At 46.8% G+C, this 24,878-nt stretch overlaps 2 protein-coding genes across 9 annotated transcripts in view; one reads left to right on the plus strand and one right to left on the minus strand.

Moving 5' to 3' along the window:
• Nucleotides 1-21,473, plus strand: part of OC90 (otoconin 90) — a 37,439-nt gene extending 15,966 nt beyond the window's left edge. The window contains exons 5-13 of the mRNA XM_029223226.1: nt 1,285-1,397; nt 3,321-3,620; nt 3,914-4,063; nt 4,576-4,993; nt 9,202-9,261; nt 10,914-11,044; nt 11,668-11,839; nt 14,448-14,554; nt 17,045-21,473. Of these exons, the coding sequence (XP_029079059.1) occupies nt 1,285-1,397; nt 3,321-3,620; nt 3,914-4,063; nt 4,576-4,993; nt 9,202-9,261; nt 10,914-11,044; nt 11,668-11,839; nt 14,448-14,554; nt 17,045-17,337 (1,744 nt within the window). The 3' untranslated portion in view covers nt 17,338-21,473. The remainder of the gene's footprint in view (nt 1-1,284; nt 1,398-3,320; nt 3,621-3,913; nt 4,064-4,575; nt 4,994-9,201; nt 9,262-10,913; nt 11,045-11,667; nt 11,840-14,447; nt 14,555-17,044) is intronic.
• EFR3A (EFR3 homolog A) overlaps nt 1-24,878 on the minus strand; it is a 200,544-nt gene that overhangs the window by 83,131 nt on the left and 92,535 nt on the right. For 7 of the 8 annotated variants that reach the window (XR_003793450.1, XR_003793454.1, XR_003793453.1 and 4 more), the window contains exon 23: nt 21,495-21,585. Coding sequence is in view for 1 of the 8 variants with exons in the window: in XM_029222422.1 (XP_029078255.1) it covers nt 24,358-24,463 (106 nt within the window). In the remaining 7 variants the exon portion in view is untranslated. Of the gene's footprint in view, nt 1-21,494; nt 21,586-21,705; nt 24,464-24,878 lie in introns of those variants that run through there. The other variant, XM_029222422.1, reaches the window with a different exon arrangement.

Genomic DNA, 24,878 nt, shown 5'->3' on the forward strand with positions numbered 1-24,878 from the left:
ATAGTAATAGTAACAATAGTAGTAATAGCATCAGTACTAATAAAACTAATGGTGGTGGCGGTAGTAGTAGTAGTAACAGTAGTAGTAGACTAGTTGTAGCTGTAGTAATAGTAATAGTAATAATAGTAGTAATAGCATCAGCACTAATAAAACTGTAATGTGGTGTTGGTAGTTAGTAGTAGTAGCAGTAGGAGTAGTAGAAGTAGTAGTCGTAATAGTGGTAATTGGAGCTATAGTAACTGCAGCAGCAACAGGAGTGTGGAACCAGGAAATTGAACCCACATCTCACCCCTACTCCAGGACCATGTCTACACCTCACTGGTATTATATTTGTGCCCAAATCCAGTGTGATAAAGTGTGTGCTTTCATCTACGCAGACTCCCAGGAGCTAGGGAAGGATTCCCATTGGTGTAAGCTGTTTCTGCACCAAAAGGACAGTGTGTCGTTTCTGGGACCATAAGCCAGCCCGCTGACATTCAGAAAGGGGGAGGCTGAATCTGTTCGGGGCACAGTGCCAGAACCATTCCTGGGAATGTGTTTTCCTTTCAGGTCCTCCCTTACCATTTCCTTTAGTTATTAAAACACCCACAAACCTAGAAGTCAAAGAAATGAAGCAGTAATTCATCCCTGTCTGAATGATCAAAGCGTTGATGGCCAGAACTGGCAGAATGGTGGGTCTACCCCATTTCAATTACTTTACACGTTGCAGGTGATGGAGGTGGGAATTTCCAGACTCCTGGAGGATTATTTCCACCTCGAACTTGCACGCCAGATTCCAAAAACAATTGCCATAGTTTATTGAGTGTCAACCACATGACAGGGTCTTTATAGACATTCTCTTGACTCCCCCGAATTCTTATGAGGTGGGTAATGTGAGAAACTTAGTAGCTTGCCCATACAGCTGCCTGTATGTCTTCTCCTTTACACTGGTTTTCACTGCTTGCTGCATGCACTGCGAGCGCCACCTGACTCCCTTGTTTAGTGTCAGCCTCTCTCTGTGATCAACCTTGACCTTGGCAAGTTACAGAGCTTTATGTGTCTCACTTTCCACATATGTAAATGCTCATAAGAATAATAGCACCTGCTGCATAGGTAATACAATTCAAATTCAAATATCGTGTGTGTGTGTGGGTGTGTGTGTGTGGGGGGGGTGTGTGTACCCTAAGTATTTGGAACAGGCCACTGCCAGAAACCAACCAGAGACACAGAGTGATCATGTGCTGTCTGCCCCTCTTCTGACCCTAACCCACACTCTCACCCTGACCCTTCCCCATCGTGCCACAGCTGCTGCTTCCAGCATCGCAGGTGTTACGAGCAGGCTGCTGAGATCGACTGTCTGCAAGACCCCGCCAAGCTTAGCACAGATGTCAACTGTGTCAGCAAGAGTATCACCTGTGGTGAGCATCTCCAGGTGTCCCAGGAGGCTGGGCTGAGAAATGACAGTTCAGAGATTGCAGGCCCAGGCTCCCAGGGTCCACCCTCACCATCATCTCCATTGGCAACATCGCTGTGTATACCTGGAGCCCTACAAGGGCCAGATCTATGGCATCTGTACCTTGCATGGAGTAGAGGCACAACAAATTCTTTTTGAATTGAAACAATAGCTGCTCAGCAGATTATCTGATCTACAATTTTATGCTTGTACCAAGCCTGGCCGCTTGAGAAGAGCAAATAGCTTACTACTTATGCATTGTATGATTTAGGGGGAATACCCTGACCTTCTACTTAACAACTGGGAACCTCAAAATGGGGAGGAGAAAACCTGCTTCAGAGATTTGTTATAAAAATTAAGTAATGCTTACATGTAAAACAATGTTACATTTTAAAAATGTAAACAATGTTAAGTGTAAAACAGTTAATATGGTGACTGGTATCTGTTGAGAACTCAGTGACAGAAGTTGAGTCCACGAGGGATGAATAAGGCTGGTGTGGTTGTAGAAATCAGGCACACACGTCGGGTCAAATCTCAGCCCTCCACGTTACTAGCTGGGTGACTCCAGGAATTTTATTTCATGTCTCTGGACAATCCCGGCAGAAGAAGTAGAATAGGCAAAGGCATTGAGGGAAGAGGACCATGGCAAGCTGGGGTAGTATATTAGGGCACCGTCTCTGAGTGCCTGTTACGTGCCATGGATGTTATACACAGCAACTCTGATCGTCCGAACAACCCTATTAGATGGGGGTCATTATCCCCAGTTTTCAGATAAGGTGAGGAAAGCTCAGAGAAATTAAATAACTTGCCCAAAGTCACATAGCTGCTAAGTGGCTAAGGCAGAGTTTGAACCCAGGTTTGACTGGTCCCACAGTCCAGGTCACATGGACTGGCTGGAGTTCAGAGCATCAGGAAGGGTGTAAGTTACAAGGTGAGGAACACAGTGAACAGGAAGAAACATGACTCATTCATTCACTCACTCAACTCACGCGCGCTGAGCACCTACACCAAGTGTAAGACAATCGCCTACGTGCTGGGGGTACCCTGACCTTCTGGAATTTCCTCTTGGCTGTCAGACACCGAAAATGTCAGAAACAAATCATACGGTATGTTAGATAATGCTAAGATCTGCGGAAGAAAATAAATCAGAGGAAAGGCATAGGGAGAGCTGGGGTGTGGGTTCCTATTTAAATAAGAAAGTCAAGAGAAGCCTCCTTGGGAAGGTGACAGTTGAGCACAGACTGAGAGAAGGGATGCCAGCCTGTGGCTACTCAGGAGAAGAGCAGATAGAGGAAGCAGCTGTGGTGGACCCCAGGGTCCAGGTGCCTGGTGTTTCAGAAACAAGGGGGACAGTGGGTCAGAAGTGGGGAGATGGGGGAGGAGTGCAAGAAGGTGAGGTCTGAGAAGGAACAGGGGGCAGTGGCTTTTACTTTGAGTGCGGAAGTTGCTCTAAGTTCTGAACACACACACAAAGGTATAGTTTGAAACCTGGGTTTGAAAAGGACCGTTCTGGCCCCTCAGTGAGAAGAGGCTGGGCAGCTGGGCAGGAGGCGGGGGGGGGGGGGGGGGCCAGTGAGGTCACTCACATCACCTAGGCAGGGGGTGATCGGGGGTGGAGATGGGGACGCATGTCAGACTCAAATAGGTTGAAAGTAGCCGGTAGGATGGCCTGGTGGATCGGGTGTAAATGCGGGGGAAAAGGAGCGCCTATGGCTCCCGGGCTGGGCCCACACAGCTGAAGGCATGGAGCTGGCGTGGATGAGATGAAGAAAACCGCAAGAGAATCAGGGCGTTGGGGGCAGAGCGGGAGTCAGTTTTAGAGTTTGCCTCACCTCTTAGGATTCCCAATGAGCTCTTCCGGTCTGCTCTGCCCTTGCTCTGTGTACAGAGTCCGGGGACGCTTGTGAGCACCTGCTGTGTACCTGTGACAAGGCTGCCATAGAGTGCTTGGCTCAGTCCAATATCAACTCTTCCCTGAACCTTCTGGACACGTCCTTCTGTCTGGCTCAGCCTCCAGGTAGGAAGATCCAGGCCCTGCATCAGCAGTGGGGATGGCGATCTGCGGCAGGAGCTGGTATGGGACCAATCGTAGCTGTGTTTCTTCAGATGCCAAGTCCAGCACCTTCTAACATTCTCCAAAACCACTTCTCTCATGTGCTTTCTCTTCAGAGACAACCAGCAAGAAAGAGCTGCTGACACTTCTGCCCAGAGGTAAGGTCTTCTCGGGAAGCTGCTCTGTTTGGACCACAGGGCTCCGGCTACTGATGGGAGTGGGTGGATACACCTCCCCCACCTGGCCTGCCTCACCGAAGCTGGAGTGACCCATGGCACTGAAGACGTGCCCACATCCCCCAGCCAGAGACGCCATTACTTCTGATAAACTCGGTTCACACCCAAAGTCAAATGGCCCTTTCTACGTAGACAGGTGTGAATTTAATCCAGTTAGGACAGAGACCCCAGGTTCTTTCTCTTGGCCTATAGTTGTAAGCAGGACAGGGTCCAGTGCTCAGACGGGGCAAGGCCCCTCCCGGCTGGGGGCGCTCCTGGCCACTGAGGCCTCCCGGGAACAGACCGGCTGTCCCCCTCCTCTGCCCCCCAGAGCCTGCAGCACAAGGAGCTGCCTGGATCCAGGTGAGGCTCCTTGAAGGGGAAGCTGTTTTCTCGTGTGTCACTTTTCAGGACAGGGTAGCCTCCTTATAACTGTCTACTGAACTAAGCAAGGGATGATTCTGACTCTAAAACATGCATCTTATGAAAAAAGTGAGAGTTAAGTTTATGCCCATCATTCCTTGTCTGCCAAAGTTCCCACGATCTTTCAGTCCCAATACTGTGGGTACCCGGGGATGGGAAGTTCGAGGTGCACCTCAGCCAACCATCCCTCCTTTCCTGGGGCCGGGCTCTCTTTCTCAGAATTAGCACTGCAGTGTTTGTTAAAGAGGAAGCCGATATGGCTGTGGGTGCGTGGATGCAGGTGTGCCTGTGCCTATGAGTGTGTATGCGTGTGTGCACGTTTGGGTTTGTGTATGGGCACGTATAGGCTGACGTGTGTGTATGGCTGCGTGTGTGCGCGCGGGTTGTATCTCTATGGACGTTCTGAGTCAGCGCCCTTTTCTCTCTGCCATCTGCCTTCCCTTTGAACACAGGTCTTCTCAAATTGGGACCACACTCCATAGGCAAAAACCTTCGGAGTTTGCAGCCCTTTCATCGCCACAGCCTGTGTCCAATGGTGTCGCCTTCCCCACCAGAACCCAGCCCTGGCTGGAGTCCCTTCCGAGGGGGCGCCTTGCTGGGCACCCCTGTGTCCTGGGCGATGTGCGAGAGGCAGAGGTATACCGAGGCAGGACAAGCAGCCCTTCTGGGAACGTCTTTTACAGCCCCCTTATCCTCCTGCCTCATCCAGCCATCCAGCCTGTCCTTGGGGACCCCTGGCACTTGCATTCCTCACTCATTGCTCCTGGGGGCTCTTTTTGCAGTGGTTCCTGTGGAGCCCACGGACTCCAGCCTGACGGCCCTCTCAGGAGAAGATGAACACAGAGGGACCGGTATGGAACCCAAATATCCGTGGGTTGTTTTTTGTTTTTTGTAGAGTAGCTTTATTTTTTTTCTTTTTTTAAATTTTATTTTTTATTGGAGTATAGTCGATTTACAATGTTGTGTTAGTTTCAGGTGTACAGCAGTGATTCATTTATACATACACATATATCCCTTCTTTTTCAGATTCTTTTCCCATGTAGGTTATTACAGAGTATTGAGTAGAGGTCCCTGTGCTCTACACTATAGGTCCTTGTTGGTTGTCTATTTTATATATAGCAGTGTATATTTGTTAATCCCAAACTCCTAATTTATCCCCCCTCCACGTTTCCCCTTTGGTAACCATAAGTTTGTTTTCAAAGTCTGTGAGTCTCTTTCTGCTGTGTTTTGATTGTGCCAGCTGCCTGCTTGCTGGGATTATCTCCCTTAAAATGCTCCCTGCCTGGGCTTACAATGGAACTGCCTCAGGAACATTCTAGAACCCCTCCTACTTCCTTTTGACTGCCAAATCTCTTCTCTACTTGCTCAGCTTTCTCCCACACTCCTAGTCCCACCTTAGGAGAATTGTCAGATAAAGGGCAGACCCCGCCCTCGACCATCTGACATTGAACTTCAGATCAACACCACATACTTTGTTAATATAAGTATGTCCCAGGATTTGCATGGGACTTACTTCTACTAAAAATGTATCTTTTGTTCATGCGAAATCCAAATTGAACTGGGCATCCTGGGTTTTTATTTGCTAAATCTGGCAACTCTTCACCTCAGGGAGATCGCGCTGCACACCCACCGCCCTACAAGTTTGTGTATTGCTCTTCTCTGCTGTTGCTGCTTCTGCCAGGTTAAAAGCAGAGGCTCATGTGTTCACCCCCAGCCATCCTCCATGTCCAAGGGCATGTCAGCCCCAACGGCTTCCGGACAGCCCATGCCTTGGAGACCGGTTCCAGAGAAAAGAGGAAATGGCACCAACACCAAACCAAAGCTCCACCATACGCCCTGCTTCCAACCGGCAGCCATTCCCAGCATGACTGGCAGTGGCCATGTCCCTTCTAAATTGAGGATAAGCTGCGGGCTTCACGGCCCCACCAGACAATCACAAAATAACCCCAAATTCGTACATTTTCCACTTTCTTCAGCCTGAACCATCGTCCCATCAGCCCTTTGTGGCACAACCCTGGAAAAGACTCAAAGTAAATAAGGTTCCTCAACGAGTCTAGAGTCCAACGGGAGGAAGTGAGGGGATACACTCTCATCCTCGCTCCCCAACACACACGCACTCACCCCCTCACATCCATGACCTAGGCAGTGACCACAAATGCCCTCAGAGGAGGGGGCAGCCTGAATGCGGGCTCAAAAATCAATCATGCAGGTGCAGGTGGGACAGTCTGTGAGGAAAAGGTCTGGGGTTTGTAGTTGTTCTCTCACCATTATGGGATGAAATTATGTTTTGGAGTCAGGCAGATTTGGGATGGATTCCCTGCTCTCCTAGTTTTCATCTGTGTGACTTGGGAAGCGTGGTTTAAGCTCTTTAAGCTTTAATTTCCCCTTTGCATAGAGCAGATATCAGCATTTTTTTATGTTAAGGGCCAGATAGTAAATATTTTAGACTTTGTGGACCAGAGGATCTCTGTCGCAACTACCCAACTCTGCCACTGCAGCAGAAAAGCAGCCATACACAATCTGTAACTGGATGGGTGTGGCTGTGGTGCCAATAAAACTTTATTTACAAAAATGGGCTGAGGGCAGGGCCATAGTTTACCAATCCCTGGAAAGGGATGATTATCCCGGTCCGTGGTGGTGACCGGAGAATGAGACAGAGCATGGGAAGATTCTGGGCCAGCATCTTCTTCCAAAAATTCTAGTGTGACTATAAAAAACCGCATACAATGTCAAATCACATGCAGGATACTGGACGACTTGCCTAAAATACATAATCTCATTTAATGCTCATACAACCCTATGAAATAATTGCTGTAACCTCCATATTGAGATGGTACACTGAGATGGAGAAAGAAGTTGTCCAAGCCCAGAGCTGGGTGGTAGGGCTGAGATTTGAGGCTTCCACTGTCTCCATCCTTACTTCTAGACCTAAACTCCCTCTTCAGCTGCCTTCCCCAACAAAGCCATCCCAACCAGGGGAAATAATGGCCCTTTCTCCCAAAGAGGTCATTTGCCGGTCTCTTTGCCTAAACACAGGACTGGCCCTTATCTGGCCTCTTGTCCACTGAATTGGGAAGTAATGGTGCAACAACATCCAGACATAGTCTGATCAGATTGCCATGGGCCTTCTCTCCTCTGCCCAGCTGAGGTGCTGAGCTGGGTTGGTAACTGAGATGTGGTGGTTTCCTTTCACAGTGGCAGCTGAGACCAGAGCTGCCCGACTGACCACTCTCTCCAGGACAAGTAAGCAGAGGGGACTACATAGGAGGACAGCAAGAAACCCAGTGGAGAAATGCCATCTAAATATTTGTGTTCAGTTCTGTTTTTGACATGGCCTGGAGGAAATATTATTATACCCATTCTGCAGATTATATCGGAAACTGGGGCTCTGGGAGGTTAAAAGCCCTGTCATTCAGCAGTGACTTGTAGACTGGTTTCTAACCCCAGACTTCATTCAGGCTTTCTGTTATACAATAGGGATTCACAGAGAACAACCTCCTACTTAAAAATATCTAGACCGAGATGTCATCAGAAGAATTAACATATTTACTTTGCTTGCGGTCATTAACAACCATGGCTCCTTTATTAATAAGTATAAATAACTGATAATAACGGTTTACTAATACTGAGTGACTAAGTAAACAAATGGATTCCTTGCTTAATACGCAGTGACATTGTTGAGGACCTCCGATGTGTCGGCGGGCTCCTAGGCCCCTAGGCACCTTCTCTGAGTTAATCCTCCCTCACCCTAGAGGCCCGTTGTTATCCCCATTTTACAGATGAAGGAGGAGCTCTGAGAGGTGGGTCACTTCCCCAGGGTAGTACATCTTAGTATTCGTTTAGTTCTGAACCTGTACCTTCTGCCTTTGACGAGAACCATCTGCCCCAGCTTAGAACTGCTGAGATTTTCTCTCTTTGCTGAGCATTCGTGTCCACATCAGGAAATTTCAAAGCCTGATTTTCACATAACATCATCATGAACTTGGTCTCTGGCACATTGAAGTTAAGGCAGTTCCTTCCTTTCCAAAGCATTTTGGAGTTCCCACCTCTAGCTCTCTGGGGTACAGCCACAAGGGAAACAGTAGCCTAGCATAGTGGTTAAGTGGGTCAGCTTTAGCCAGGTGGCCCAGGTTTGCATGTCACCATTTCCTGGCTCCGTGACCTTGAGCAACTGTGTCCCCTTTCTCCTTTGTGAATGAGGGTGAGCATAGTACTAACTCACGGGGTTGTTACTGAGTTAATGTAATCGAAACACTTAGTGCTGTCTATGGCATGTAGTAAGTCTTAGTCCATTCGGGCTGCTATAACAAAGTACCACAGACTGGGTGGCTTATAAACAACAGTCATTCATTTCTCATGGCTCTGGAAATCCAAGATCAAGATGCCAGCATCGTCAAGTTCTGGTAAGAGTCCACTTCTTAGTTATGGCTGGCTGGCTACCTTTTCACTGTGTCCTCACATGGGAGAAGGGATGAGGGAGCTCTCTGGGGTCCCTTTTATAAGGACACTAATCCCATCACAAGGGATCTACCCTCATGACTTAATCACCTCTCAAAGTCCCATCTCCAAATGCCATCCTGTTGGGGGTTAGGTTTCAATATATGAATCTGGGTGGGGGGTAAGCACACACTCATTCTATAGCATACTAGAAGCTTAGTGACTGTTAAACAGCAACAGATTCATTTCACAAAGAGACCAGGGCTCAGCAGCCTTCCTAGAGCCACACCACAAGCAACTGGAATCACACAGTTCTGCTGCCTTATTCTCCTCTGTCCAAAAAATGCGATTTTTATGTTTATTTATTTTCATTCAAATTCTGGAGAAGTCTGCTTTCTCAAAGTATTTCAACAGACTCACCTGCTTCTAGCATGACAAGTTGCGGCTGTGTTTACCAGCAAGCCTGAGTCTGGGGTTCTTTTAGCTCAGCAGGGACCCTGCCCTCACCAGCTCTCCTGGGAGGCGACCAGGGGCAGAGCAAGGAGCACGTTGCCTCCTGGGCTCAGTGGGATGGGAGCTGCCTCTGGAGACCAAGATGGGACAGACTGGAGTTAATGCTTACCCCCTCTCTCTTCTTCTAGGGGCAGAACCAGGCCAAGTCCAGGAAGACACACAAGATGCGAGGGCCACACCTTCTCCAGGTAAGCATGCTCAGCTTTGTATATGTTGTATATATTGTTGTCCCCCATATGTTTATAAAATCAAGTGTGTTCCCGAGAATGAAAGAAATCACTGAAGCCAATTTACTTTTATATCCCCCAGCCCAAAATTAGACAAGTGCAATTAGAAAACAGATCCGTTAGTAGGAAGATATTGAAACCTACCTGCTAAAGAGATGCATTTGGAAAAATATAGAAAACTGTACTTAGTTGTCTATTTAAATCCACATTATAAAAGTAGCTACTTTTAATATTTGAGGATGCTTTCTCCCAGTCTGCCCCAACCCACAGTGAGCACATCTGTGAACATAAATAAAATGAATTTGAGACCACTTGGCAGCCACGGTTTTGCAGTCTGCATTGTATCACTTCATGCAATGAGAAGATATTCCCCTGACATGAAATATTTTTCTGTAACATGATTTTTAGAGGCTGTGCAATGGTTTCTTGTATGGAATCCTATAAACTGTTTAACCAATTATTTCCAACATGTGTTATTATAAATAATAGATATGCACTTGCTTTATGCCCATCCACTTCTGATAAATGCCTAGAAGTTGAATTGCTGGATAAAAGGTATAATCATTTCAGGGCTCTCACTATGTTGCCAAATTGCCCTGGAGAAAAATTGAACCAATTTACATTCATATGCACATGCCAGGGGCCAATAGTGCCTACTATTATTTGAAAACAAGTAAACAAAAAACCTGTACCCATTTTTAATAGAAAATAAAGGTAGCTCATTATTTTCCACTGTTCCCTCTGATTCACCTTTGTGGGGTTGGAGAGCTGGGCAGGATACTAAACCTAGGAGACTGAGGTTACGACAGAACTACTAAAGGGGTGCTTCTAACCCATCAGGACCAGTGTTGAGCAAGCTGAGACAGAAGCCCAGATGTATAAAGCAAACCAATATGGTGGATTTGGGGAAGGACTGCAAGTCAGAGGCCCAGGTCTTACCCAGAGCTCTGGGAGCTGAGCCTGGGTCAGCAGATGAGTGGGCACGGAGCCTACTGAGGCTCCCTTGGTCTGGACCACACTGGGCTGGAGATCTGGCCTGTGGGTTGGAGACCTCTCTGCCTCCAGCCAAAGGAGCTGGTGGGACTGAGGTCTGAGAGCAAAGGGAGATCCAGACAGTGCCAGGGAGCCTGCCTGGGGCAGGCAGAGCCACATCACGGGCAGCCTTGACGGCCATGGAGAGGACCTTGCACTTAATTCTGAGTATGAGGAGAAGCTGATGCAGTGCTCTGAGGAGTTTGCATTACTGAGTACTGTGAGTTGGCTTAATCTCTCCACCATTCTTTTTATCTCTTCACCCGCGAGCATCATCATGGACCTTCGCTCGGCAGGCTCATGATGGTAAACACAGCACAAATATAGGCCTGAGAGGCTATGACTTTTCTCGCCCACGAGATGTCATCCAGGTGGCCTAGCTTGGGGTCCTGTCAGTTTTAATGTTATCGTAGGAAATCTGGAGATTCTCACGTAGTGTCCATGGATCCCCGAGGTTCTGCCCTGATGCCTGCAGACCCAGTTTGAAGACACTCTCCCGATGCTCTGTCTGCATTTGGCCCTGACTACATGTCCATCTGCAAACCTCTTCTTGAACCGCTTTTCAGATATGGACCATAAAGGTATGTGTTTTCAGGGTCTGCAGAGATTGTTGCCACAGCTAAAGGTGCAACCATCGTCCCTGCTGGCATTAAATCTCTGGGGTTGGCTGTGTCATCCGTCAGAAGTGGTCCTGAGGAGACATCTGGAAAAGGTGAGCAGAAGCAGGCAGAGATATCTGTCCTCTCCCGGCCTCGGGATCCTCTGGTGAAGTCGTTAACCAAGCCCCTTCGGCTACCGCATCGTACTGTGACTGTCCCACTTGGTGCCACTGGGAGGCGCCATCCCTCCTGCCGCTTGAGCACTTCGATTCTCAGAGCGGGCAGATGAGCCTGCAGCCATCAGCGGCTGGAGGCCGAGCCGGGGAAAGGAACCCCTGACCGAGGGCTCTTGTCGCTCTTACTGGCCCTGAAGGAAAGAGCTTGGCGTCATGCGCAGCGTGGTTTGCTGGAAAGAATGAAACACTTGGGTTTGGATGGTTCTCCTCCCTCGGGTGCCTTGGCAAAGGCCCCGCACCGGCAAGCAGCCACAGCCAGTGGGACACACAGGAGGACTCTGCTCATGCCTGGGCAAGCCCTCCACGCATGCAAGGCTCTCGAGAGGGGGGCTGGGGAGGAGCCCTGCGCAGGCCTCCGACTTCGTGGTTCTTCCCCCTCTGAACTGAGGACAATGGAGTTTGCACAGTGGACTTTCGCCTAGCTTAGCACAAGTAGCAGGCTGAGGAGGGGAGAGGAGAAGGAGGCCAGAGAGAGAGACAGAGTCCTCGTTTCTCATCAGCCTGTGACAGGTTCACCTTCCTGCACCTGGGAAGCGGGGACAACACTTGGGTGATGCCACAGCTTGGAGAGATGCTCTTTTGTCTGACATCCCGGTGCCCGGAGGAATTTGAATCTTATGGCTGTTACTGTGGGCAGGAAGGACAAGGCGAGCCAAGGGACGCTCTGGACAGGTACGGCCGGGTGAGGATGGCGGGTGGGCGGTGTTGATGCTGCAGTGAGAGATGACAGCCTTCCTCGATGTCGGGCATCGCTTCGGGCTCACAGAGAGCTCGCCGAGTACCTTTATTTCACTCAGGAGGGCTTGTTGCCATTATGGTCCCATTTTCCTGATGAGCAGTTGAGGCTCTGAGGCTGACCTGTCTGAGGTCCTTCAGCCACAAAGGGGCAGAGCCAGGCAGACCCAGATCTTTCGATTTGGTCTAGAGCTCCACCACGAATACTGCCCAGCTGCTCTAAGAGGGTCAATCTGCAAAGACACTTCAGAAGACCCCAAATCTGCCTATTTTGCAATGAGCAGCATGTCGAATTGGGGTCCCTAGTTGATTTGCTCTGCAGGATGACACACTGAAATGAGCTTCTCAACAACTTTTAAGCATAATTGTCAAATTTTTTATCTACTGTTCTTGGAAGAATTTTCACTGACCTCATGCATTCATCAATTTATTCCTTCATTTATATAGGCATGCAGCCTACATTTATTGTGCTTTTGCTCTGTGTTGGGCACTGTGCTAGGTGCTGGAGACATAAAAAGGATTAAACCTAAACAAACTGCCTCTGCCCCATGGGACGTTGCTGAGTGAGAGACATGGACAATTCAACAAAGTACCACCTGCTGTAACAAATGCAGTGGGGACACCGAGGAAACGATGGGGAACTCAGCCTGGAGATGAGTTAGAGGAAGATGCTGAGAGCAGAACTGATCAGGTTTAAAGACTAAACTCACCCAGTTCACAGCCAGTTAGAGCTCTAGTGAAATTGTGTATGCCCGCCTCCAATGCTGGGCTTGCCAGGGGAGAATCAACAACTATAGCCAAGAGTGAAGAAGACGAATCTTACTGTAGTTAACACAAAGGGATACAGTACTGGCAGGAACATGGAACATGTCCACTGCAGGTCACGTGGTGTCTGCGTGGCTGTATGACTCACGCACCCACCTACCTCCACAACAGCTCTCCTGTCTCCACTGCACAGTCATCCCGCCCCATCATGCAACCTTTGCGGGGTATTCCGGGAAATCAGGGGCTCTGCTGCCCAGGAAGACTTCAGAAAATTTACCTCCCACCAGGTGATAGTGAAGAAGGTTTTATTCTAGCAAAGTGTATACCACACTGTGGAATCACTGTGTTTTCATCGTGGGGCTTGACAACATGCCCTCTACTCTCCAAGACAGAGAACCATTTAAGGATTGTTCCTGAGTCCACAGCACTCAGTGAGATAAGGCAAAATAGAAATTTGGGTAGCAGTAGTCACTGTGTTCTGCTGAACCCTATGGAAAGAATATGGGGGCGCTGTTGAAGAGGTTTCCTGACTACTGACCATATTTCACAAAAAATATGAGATTTGACCAGGCAGCAAGTGAGCTATGATACAGCTTCCTTGACATCCATTAGGAAGAAATGGAAAAATGGAAAGCCATAGCCTTGAACAAGGAAGGGTTAGTCAAAATGATATTATTTTCTGCAACGGTGTCTTTTCCAAACCATGCATACTTTATATCCTGAGACATTTGAATGGTTTTCAAGGGTACTTGGATCATATATGATTTCTGATTGACTGACTTTAGATTTTAACTATTATATTAACTCTCCACCGCCACCCACCCCAGCCGAATGCCACACAAGACAGTGGCTCGGCTGTCATAACAGCAGAATGGGGGCTGCAGTTCCCATCCCACACAGGCTAATGTGATGTGAGAGGTGGATTGTTCCTCCTCCGACTGCCGGCACCATGGAATGGGTGGTGAAGCCCATACGTGGTCAAGCACAAGCACTACCGAAAAGCCACAAGTCTGCCTGACCCCGCCTCCGGCTGTGGCCTCCAGGACCGAGTGAGAGTGGTTAAAGGACAGGGGAGAGTTGAAGAGAGAGGATTTAAGGAGCAATTGTAGCCTCCTATGGGTTGGAGCCATCACAAGTTCCCTCGGGGTGTCCACCAGCTGGGGGCACACTGTGAGGCTTTATCAGGCCAGATGGGTGGGTCTAAAAAGCAAGAACATGACCCATTCTCATCTATTTCCTGAGGTCTTGCTCTTTGCTGGACACCTTCCTAGATGCAGTTCTTTATTTACGTTCGAGATAGTTACTCTGTTCTCTTTTAAGGCTATGGACAAAGGGGGTACCTTATGGATGTGAGATTAACTGTTCTATTATGTAAAAGGTTGGAGGGAGTGGGTTATTTTTAGCCCATATGGTATGCTAGAAGTGGTACCCCTTCCTCAAGACTCTTTATTTCCATCTTTTGGAAAATTACTGTAATAAATATGCAAGTCACCCATCTTTTCAGTCAACAGAGTCACAATAAAAACACCAAGTTTTTTAAAGAAGAGTAAGATACATCCGGTGTGATGGACGCTGCCTTAGATGTGGCATCCTTGTGCAGTCCACAACCTGAACAACCATACATGGTGGCCCTTGGGATGTATATAAATGAGTCCAGTGGCACTGGAAAGGAGGCACTGGCTTCTCTCATCAATATAGGGAGTATGGGATAAGCAGGCCTGGAGGGAGTTCTGGGGACAGCTGGGGGCTCTAGGCAGTAAGCGATTTTCCTTGCTCTTAGGTGCTGTTTGTCCCATCACTGCTGCCTGGAGCAGGTGAGAAGGCTGGACTGCCTGCTCGAGAGGCTTCCTCGATCACCAGTGGTATGCGTGGATGGTACCCCCAAATGTAAGTGCTGTGAGCCAGCATAGTGGGTTGTTCTTTCATTCAAGTCAGCATCAGGACCACAGCTCATCTTATAGATGCTTTCCCAAGCACTTGTTCATCTCTAATGTGATTTAAAACGTTTCTTAACTTTGAGGCACACATTAGTACTCCTATTCCACTGAGGAGGAGACTCAAGTTCAAGAGGCTAAGTCAGCTGACAAAAGTCACAGAGCCAGTAAGAGCAGACGGGGAATAATGTAAATCACCCATGCTTACTGAGTGCTTCCCATGTGCTCTTCTGAGTTTTTCATGTGTATTAACAGAGTTCATCCTCACACCAATCCTATGAGGTAGCACCACGAGACTTCCCATTTTACAGAGGCGGCGACTGAGGTCCAAGACCACACAGGTAGAAGGAGGTGATAGAACTGGGGCTGGAACTGTGAAACCATAGAGCCTCAGACCCAGAACCGAGTCTTCACTGAGCCAGTGGGTCTCTTTTCCTGAGAAGCAGAACACTTTTCCCAAGTGAGGTCCCCTGAGGAAACCCATAAAAAGGGGAGTGTCTCTGGCTGAAGGAAGAGGTGGGCCTGCATCTCCACTCCTCCCAGGTGTGGAAGCCGGAGGTGCCTCCATGGCCATTCAGGGCCTGGGGGGGGGGGAGGGGGGCTATTTGGAAACAGCCCCACCCTCAGGAGCCTCACTCTGTTGGGCTTGCTTTACAACTGGCTTCATCTCCATTCTCTGGCTGCACCTCCCCATGTACATCAGTGGATGTATTTCCCTTACCCTTTGCAGTTTAAAAGGAAATGGTCCCTATAGCATTTCTCGAGAGCCCTGAGAGGGTTTGTCTCACCCTCACTTTTTATGTGGGGAAGGCCCAGGCTGAGGCTTCAGTGCCACCTCCTCCCTCAGCCTCCAGGAATCCCAGCCTTGGAGGATCGTGTGTGCCTCTCACCTCCCAGGAGGGAGCTCTGTGCTTTACATGTCACTTACTCATTCATTCATTCACCCAATTATCTGCTTATCCAAAAAACCTCCATCGGGACCTAGGAACACAGCGAACAGACATGATCCCTGCCTCAAAATGCTCACAGCCCGCAAGGAAGAGAGACAAGCAAGGGACTCTTCTAGTATCATTAGTATTGCTACGAGGTGGTACAGGTGCCCAGGACCGTGGTGAAAGGGGTTTTGAGCCTGCGGAATACGGCAGCCAGGATGGGAGAATTTGGGAGAAGTTAGAAGGGCAGTGAAGGAGGTTTTCCAAGAGGTTAACAGGTTCCCAGGTGGCCGTGCTGGGTGTGGGTGTTCCAAGAAAAAGGAAGAGAAAGACTGTGGCCTTTGGGGAACTCCTGGCAGTTTGGGAACGACACGTGGTTCTGTATTTCGGGAAGAGATAGTGGGAGTCGCGGGATCATGGTGATGCAAGGTGAGGCTGGCGAGACAGGTACCAGATCACGAACCCAAGGCTGAAACATTTACATTTTGTCCTCTAGGGGGTGAGAAGCCAGGGGTGGGTTTAGAACCCATGAGTAACAGGACCAGATGATCGTTGTCTGTGATGCAATCACGCCTTGAGGTCCCACCTGCTCAGCTAAAGGCGCCTTCATCCCTCTGGTCTCACTGAATCCAGGAAGGTTGTGTGTGTTGTTCAAACTCCTACAGGGCTTCCGTGAACTGGTTCCGACCCTCTGTGAGCCCTGAGCACCGTGTCCTGTAGCAGCTGCAGGTGTCGGGTTGTGAGAAATGAGGGCAACTCGGAGCCTGCTCCGGGCCACCCCACATAAGGCACAGGGGCCCAAGTGCAGAGCTGCTCTGGGGAACAGGCTCAGGTCTGGGTCCGCTCTGCTCTTCCATGTCTCCTCTTTCTGCCTCCTGCTGTGGAGATGCAACGAGTATGTCTGGGGCTGATGTGAAGGCCAGGGTAGGAGATGTGGAGGGTCAGTGTGATGAGAAAAGTTCTGGTTGACGAATACTTCGCGGTAGGATCAGACAAAAAAACATTAAACGGACCAAATACGTCTTTGAAAGCCACAGACAAGGATAACGTTTGCAGAATGCTTGCCTATGTCCGAGCACCTTCAAATACATTATTTCCTTTGAACCACACGCGTGTTCTGCATGCCAACCCGCACTACATGCAATTGAAACTTTCAAGAAATAAAGTAGGGTCACCAGACGGAGCAAATAAAAATACAGATAGCAAAAATACATGTATTTCTGCTGTGATAGTAAGAACCATAGGGTGGGATTCGATGGGAACCCACAGGAAAGACACTCCCTTTAGCCAGAGGGGCTGGAGGAAGCTTTCTGGACGTGGTGGGGGGATGCCGGGTGGATTCCTGATGGACGAGTATGTGCTAACCAGGAGGAGAAAGTTAAGAATATTCCCAGTAGAGGACTCAGTGGACGCAGGACCAAGAGGTTCAGGACGGAGCCGGGGAGTACAGGGCGGAAGGGGCAAGCACCCTGCGGTGTCTCAGGTCTGCTCCCCTGTTCTTGCCCCCTAAGGTGTAGGCCAGAGCCTGTGTGAGAAGCTGCTTTGTGTCTGTGACCAGACAGCGGCTGAATGCCTGGCCTCTGCCTTCTACAACCAAAGCCTCAAGTCACCTGGCAGACAGGAGTGCCAGGGCCACCGGCCATCCTGCGAGGACGGCAGGATTTCAGCTTCGTCCCTTGGCTCCAGCTCTGAGGAGAGCAGTGTGGAGGCCCCGCCGCCCAGGGAGGGCCTGAGAAGAACCAGAAGATTCCTGGGGAAGTCCCTTGGTCTCCTGGGGACTAGGCCACAGCGTGGCCCCAGATAGAGTCCCAGGGAAAATGACCAATCACACCCTATCGTTCTGTCCCTCCTGCTACTGTAACCTCTCTGGGCCCATCTCCATCCTCTCTGTCCTCAGCAGAGGCTCAAAGCGGGGAGAGGCAGGAAGACCCTTGCACATGTGCATTGTGATGTTTGTCAGCTCACATCCAAATGTGTCTTTGGAGAAGGCAAACGAGGGGGCGGTTATATGTTTCCTGGAGTGCACTGTAGGGGCTCAATAAATATTCCCATCAACATTTCTTTGTCTGGTTTGGTTTTGAAGATGCTGGTACATGAATAGATGGCAAAGGTGAGATGGCAGAGGAATGGAGGGGGAAAAGATATCTTCACTCCCCAATCACTGAAATCACAATCTTCTATTCAAAAAATACAGAAGGGAGTATGTTTAATCAATCTTATGAGATCACCTATGGGTCACCAATAACCCACCAAAGACATATGCCAAGGACTGAGATGACAGCTCTTCCGGTATGTTATTAAGAGAATGGCCTCAGCCACCTCCATGAAGAATCACTGATAACCCTGTCTTGGGTCTGGCAATATTAAATTGATTAAAAAAAAATGATAGGGTTTATCCCAGTGGCTGGAAGTTTGGGGGATGCAAATGCCCACTCAGACACAGACAAATATAATAGTAATTACAAAAAAATGGAAATTATATCCCTCCATCCATCCACCCACCCACCCGATAGTCATTGAGATTTTACTGTGCATCAGGAAAAAGGCAATGTGCTTCCAGAATCCCCTTCAGTATTCCACAAGGATCCGAACTATAGTTCACACCACATCCTTGGTTCTCTATTCCCATAAACCACGTGTCCTGCAGTGAGACAATACAGGGTCCCTGCCTGCTCCGCAGACAGGTGGGAAAGCAGAGCCTCTGAAGAGTTCGTGTTCGTGACCTTCTCATGGTGTGGCACTATCCTGACGTTAAAGAATTGAAAACCTTAAGAAACCAAAAGGTCGTGGTGCCAAGCCAGCAGCTGGTACCTTCCCTACCTTCCAGGGAAATCACCTGATGAGCACCTTTTGATGAATCCAACACATTGGAATTTTTTTTTTTTTTGCGTGGCACGTGGGATCTTAGTTTCCCAACCAGGGATCTAACCCGTACCCCCCGTAGTGGGAGCGTGGAGTCTTAACCACTGGACTGCCAGAGAAGTCCCTCACGTTGGAATCTTTTGAATAATGTGACCTTTTAAGTAACAGCTGAAATTTGGGTCCTCCCAGAAGCGGACCCTTACACAAGGACTTGAGAGCAAGTGGTTTATTTGGAAAGTGCAGGAAACGCTGAGGGGAGAACAAAGGGATAAGACGGCAGAGGAACGGTAGCCAGTGAAAGCTGCGTTACCAAGGCAGTTGCCCCTGGAAGTAGAATATGCATAGTGCACGCACGCACGCACACACACACACACACACCGCTGGGAGAGGAGACAGACCGCCTTCTATCAGATCAGTCTTTACTCCCATGGAGAGCGATGTCTCCTGCCTGCTGCACCTGGGGGCCGGAGGCTCTGGAGGCTGAGGAAGCCTTTAGGCCAAGAAATGCAGGTGAGAGTGTCTGGCAATCAGCCCGCAGGCACCACAGCGGTCAAGGCGAGGCGGGCCACCAATGGCACTCCCTTCCTTTAACCCAGCAGGTGTGTGCTAAGTGTCCGCTTCCCGTGGCCGGCACCATGCTAGGCTGCCCACACGTATGGTGACTGCCTGCCTTCTCCACACCTTCACCTGAGGCAGCTGAATGTTGCTGAAGGACAAAAGCAACTGAGCTGACCCACTTCACTTGAAGCTCATGACCACAAAAACCTCAAATGGACACTCAACCTTTTCTTAGAAAGCTGAGTTTTCTGTTGTCCAAGACAACTGTTTGGTCCCCTTCCTCCTCTCCTCAAACCTTCCACACCTCCCCTTGCTCTCAGCTGAGAACTGTCCAGAGCGGAAGGGTCTGAGATTTTACCTTATTTGTAACTTAACAAGTTGGTCTGCATTTCATGGATGCTGGCAGAAGATACGAGATGCTTGGGTCAGAGACAAAGGACTTTATTACTTACAGTAATGGCAGTAGCCTGAGTATGATAATTTATGCTGGTTCCTCAAGCCCTGGGCCAATGCAAAGAGGGTCAGGTAACACCTACACACAGGGTGGGTTTCATTACACAGGGAACCTAAAATATTTATTGGCCACAAGCCTGCCTTTTACCCCAGAAAAGAGATCATCTGTATTATACAGGACAAGAAGCATGTCTGTCCTTGGCTCCAAAGGGAGATGCCATCTCTGTGTTCCAAGTCTGTAGGATGTACTATATCCTTAAAAAAGATAATCCAGAATAAAGATAGTGTCTCTGTTCACAAGACATGCAGAAATGCAAGGCACATGGCTACAATGACCTCACCTAATACTCCATTGAGAAAACTGAAGTTTTCCCGTGGGAATGTCCTGATCTTCTTGCCACCAAAGCTACAAAATTACCGGCGGTCTTTGTCTTCCTTCTTGTTTCAATGAAAAAAGTGTTCCTTATCCATGTCAAAGGTCAACCCCTCCACCTACGCTCTGGCTACAGTACCCCCCTATTGCCTTTTCCAGGGCTTGATTCCTGCAAACATTTCCTTTTTATTCTATATCAATTCATCCCTCTCTTCTTCTGTATCATTCTAATCAGCATGCAAACATGCCCTAAAGTCTCCCATCTTTAAAAAATCTCTCCCTTGACTCATTAAACTAAGATGGTGGAAACATGAAATTATAAATCTGATGCTCCTAGATTTAATCTTGTCCTTAAATACCACACTAGGTGGTGCTATATTGGGTATCTTTTGCCTGAACTTCACATCATCCAACCCTACCTTACTCCAGATCCTGCCGTGATAACCAGTTCCACACAGGCTTCCACCTGCCTCGTGCACGGGCGTGGAATCTGACAATGCCTGCCTTCTGCACTTCTACGCTCCGTGCATGGGACACAGGACTTCTCTGAGAAAAAGGCATGGCACGCCTTGGGAAACTGCCCAGCACTCAAGCACACACAATCCAAAAACGCGGGGGAGTTAATGTCAACAGGGCCACCCTTGACCATGAAGAACAGAAGCGGAGCATACATGCTTCCCCAGCTTTCATCAGCTGGGCGGACAGTTCTGAGATTATTTCATGAGACTCCTCAGGCTGTCCAGCAGGATGGATCTCCAGTCACCTATGGTGCTGGTAATTCATAAATAAACCCTCTTAATGAGCTTTTGCTCATTGCACTTCACTGGTCCGGTCCCTCGTTGGGGTTCCCTGGAATCACTTCCCAGAGCAATTCCTACATGTAAGCCTTTGTCTTCGGCTCTGCTTTGGGAGAACCTAGGCTAAGTTACTGGCTTCCCAAGTCTGCCTGTGACTCAAAGTGTTAAGTACAAGGCGAATGTAATATAGCAAAACTAAGAGGCAGGGCTTGATGCTACACACTGGCTCTGCTTTTTCATTCATGTGAACTTATGTATCAGATGAGAGAACGGGACGCAACCAATTACAGCTGAAAAGAAAACGCATGAGAGAGTGTGTATCACACAGGTTGCTCATTTTACACCTCCAGAAAACAGGTTCAGAAAACTGGAGTGACTGGCCTAAGACTGCAGAACTGAGACAGCTGCCCAGCTTGCTTAAGACGCTATGCATGGTGAACTCAAGGATTATTAATGACAAACACTGACTCAGTGTCTAGTCTGTGCCATGTAGGCATGACACGAGGAACCTCTTCTAAGTGATTCATTTACCCCTCAACAGATGACCTCTGAGGGCAGAACATACTCGCCTCATTTTACATACTTCAAAGCTCAAAGTTCCGGCACTGCCTAAGGCTACTTGGCCAGGAGTGGCAGGGTGGGGTCTGAAGCCAGAGCCCGTGCTCCTCGTTGCTTTGCCAAACTGCGAAAGGAAGTCCCTGAAGCCCATCTGGCTATGGTGGGCTTTCCTGCCAGCGGCAGGAGAGCAGACCAGGTGGCAGAGGGTACTAGAGAGGAGCTATCGTTTTAGAGAGAGGCTTCATGTAACTTACACAGCAAAGGGGTAGGGTTGAAAATACAAACAGTAAGACTAATGCAGAGGTGGAAACCGTGCTTTCACAGGCACACACTAAGAGCTTAATGTTAGCTGTATCTTACCACGACTGCAGTTATGGTTCTGATCCTTCCAATGTATGTGAGGATGAATCCATTTGGCAGCTTGGTTTTCACTGAAGTTCTTCATTTTTAACTAAAGCAAAATAGTGAATACGTTTAATTTAATAAATGCAATGGCTATTACAAAAATGTACGTATACAGAAGTAATTTGATTTTGTTTTATTGCTTACATATGAATTGCACAGTGAATTGTTACATTTCAAAAAACTCAATTCATTACATTTAGTACATATATTGGCATGAATAAAACAAATCAGTACCATTTTCAGAAAGGAAGAAAAGAGATATTGAGAGGAAGGGGAAGTTAACTGCTGGTTAAGTACAGTATTATGATTCTAAAAGATAATGAGTTCAGAAGTATTAAGGAAGTGTGTGTGTGTTTAGGTTAACTCCAATGACTATATAAGCAAAGACAACACAAGTATAGGAGGAACATTTCAATGTTAACTATTCAATGTCAAGGAAAAAAAATGAATGATATAAGCAACAGTATATAGCAAAAAGAGAATGATTAACAGTTTTTATTAAGAGTTTTAAATATCTACAAAAATATAGCAATACAGTGAACTTCAACACATCCTACACTTTCAGTATCCAAACTGGCTGTAATACAGTAGGCATACCTATGACGTGCAGGATCTCCTGCAATCTCCTGGAAGGGACAGAAAGCCTAAGAAAAGACCCCTCATTTCTTGGGAATCGTTGTTAACAAGACCAGTTCAGTAATCTAGGATATACAGAAGTCTACTGTGATTTAAAAACAACTACAACAGGAAAAAAATCCCACAAAACCCAAATCTACAGTTTACAAAACAGACCAAGAGGTGTGATAAACATTAACTGAAATGGTTTTCCTTTACATGCTATACATGCATTTTTAAATCACAGAGAAACATGAAATTTTGTAGAGCAAAGTTTGTTTTGCACGAGTGCAAATGAATATATATCTTCTTTTCTTATACTATTAAATTATATATATTTTTCATACAAAAGCACCCAGTGTTAATCTATAAAACGACATCCAAGTGGATGATTGTTTTTGCATGTCCCCCTGCTTAGATTTTTACACAATCTTTCTTTAAAAATACAGAAAAAAAGGGAAATTAAAAAAACGTAAAACTTGGCCTATTAAATGGTGAAACATTTTACCTCGTCAAGAGGTAAAGTTACAGTGACAGCTGCGATGGGGGCCATTTAACCCCCCAAGTGGTGACTGCACTATCACTTGGAAAACAACGTCTTGTTTATCAACAGTGAGTAAACCACCCAGGATGTCTGGGTATCGTTTGATAGGTTTAAAAAGACTAGGATCTTCTGCAAGATGTTTCAAGATGCTGTACTTTGGTTTAAATATTCAAAAAATTTTTGAGTATGCTTGTTCTATTATTACTTCCTCACTTTCTTGTTTCTACTAAAGGTGCCCAAATAACTGTAAACACCAAGTAATAACATGCCTTTCTTCACTGCAATTTTTCAAACAAAATCTAAAGCTAAAAATGCAATTATTTTTTGGGTTACAATTTTTGATATGTATATTGTTTTATGTAAAAGGGAATCAAATCTGAAAAGGTAGTAGAATTATAAACAGATTATTTTATTAAAATGTCCTAAAAGAATTTTATGAGTTGCAAAGAAAATTGTTCATTTGTGCCATGTGATGGAATTCACTAAAATGTTCACAATTTTAAGAACACTGTAAGTTTGTCAGCACATGTAATCTTGGTAGCTTAAGTCAATACAAGCTTAAATTGACGATCTATAGCACACTTGATTGCTAAACCCATAGGCACTCTTTTCAAATGTAATATCACAAATCCTAAACAGATGCATACAAGTTACAGTTCAAATCTTACAAACTGAAAGTCCATTTGGGGCCTTTTTTGACTATAAGGATTTAAAAACTGCACAATATTAAAATGTAAATTAATATGCTCTCAACAGAAATCAAAATGTACACACTCTTCACAGGTGAACTAGTAGCAGTTTTAAATGTCTTTTTTTCCTATACTAAATATATAGCTCATTTAATTAATGGAGCCACAGCAAAATACTACTGTAATTTCAAAGCATAGTCTGTAAACTAATACATCTAATGATGTAAAAAATATTGCACAGTTCAGTACTCCAAGAGCAAGCTCTGAGACTCTCAAGTAGAACGGTCAAACTTTTGGCAGAAAACACAGTATTACAAGAACTAGACACTTTAAAGTCGGAGATTTTAGGGTCATATTCTAGGAATATTACTCAGTAAATGTCATCTCCACAAACAAGTTGAGGAATGACTGTCACATACCGTTACAGCGAACGAACAGAGGGATGCACACGACGACATCTAGAACGTGGGGACCAAGAGCCACAGAGCAGTTCTGCTGCTCCAGGATTAGGAATATATTTGTATGTTTTTGCTTTTTCAGATAAAGAAAAACAACAGCAATTCTAATTTTAAGCAGTTGCGTAGATGTCTAAGAAATACAGTAGACACTTGATACATCTTCAACCCTCTGAAGGCTTAATTTTTTTTTAAATTACATGTTTGTGAAAATTTTTAAATATACTATTTAACAATTAATGTGAGACCAATATACGTTCAATTTTTTTTTATACGTTCAATTTTAAAAGCCATCAGGAACCTCAAAAAAAATTAACATGGCATAAACCTATCTTCAAAAGTACTCTAAATCATATAATATAGCTGCAAAATATCTAATCTGATATGCCAAGCATTCGGTTAAAGATAAATTCCATCATAATTTTCACGAAGTATGTTAACACACATTAAGTAAACCCTGAAAACTCAGCTTGGCCCTAATTTTTAGGCTTTATGCTGAGGTCTTCGTGAGCCACTCAGTACACACACAGATCTGGAAACTTCATCTCGTAGACCGGGACAGACTGGTATTGGGCGTGCCCAGAAGTAATGGTCAGTGTTCCTGATGGACTGGGAGGAGGGCTGTAAAAGAGCGAGGCATCGTCAACAGGTGCATTGCAAAGCTGTTCACTTCACGGAGCACTCTCGCTACTACCTGCCAGCAGCAGAGTGAGGCTCCTTCATCGCAGGGATCAGTGTGACGGAATTGCGGGCCAGCTACAAGGTGGCATGGCACATAGATCACAGTGGTACCAAGCTGTTTTTAAGTCTACACTAGACATTCTCCTCTGAATATATGTATATATAATTTTTACAGTGGGATTATGCTATACCCACTCATGTAAGCTTGCTGTGTTTCACTAGTAAAAAATCTTATATATACATATATTAACTTCTTTTGATGACCATTGCATGGTACTTCAATATATAGATATATTATAATTGATTTACTTCAACGGACAGATGTAGGTTCATTTTCATTTTTCATTATCATAAA

This window comes from Monodon monoceros, unplaced genomic scaffold (assembly GCF_005190385.1).
Source record: "Monodon monoceros isolate NGI ecotype Baffin Bay Population unplaced genomic scaffold, NGI_Narwhal_1 Super_Scaffold_14, whole genome shotgun sequence".
In the NCBI taxonomy this organism is placed as follows: domain Eukaryota; kingdom Metazoa; phylum Chordata; class Mammalia; order Artiodactyla; family Monodontidae; genus Monodon; species Monodon monoceros.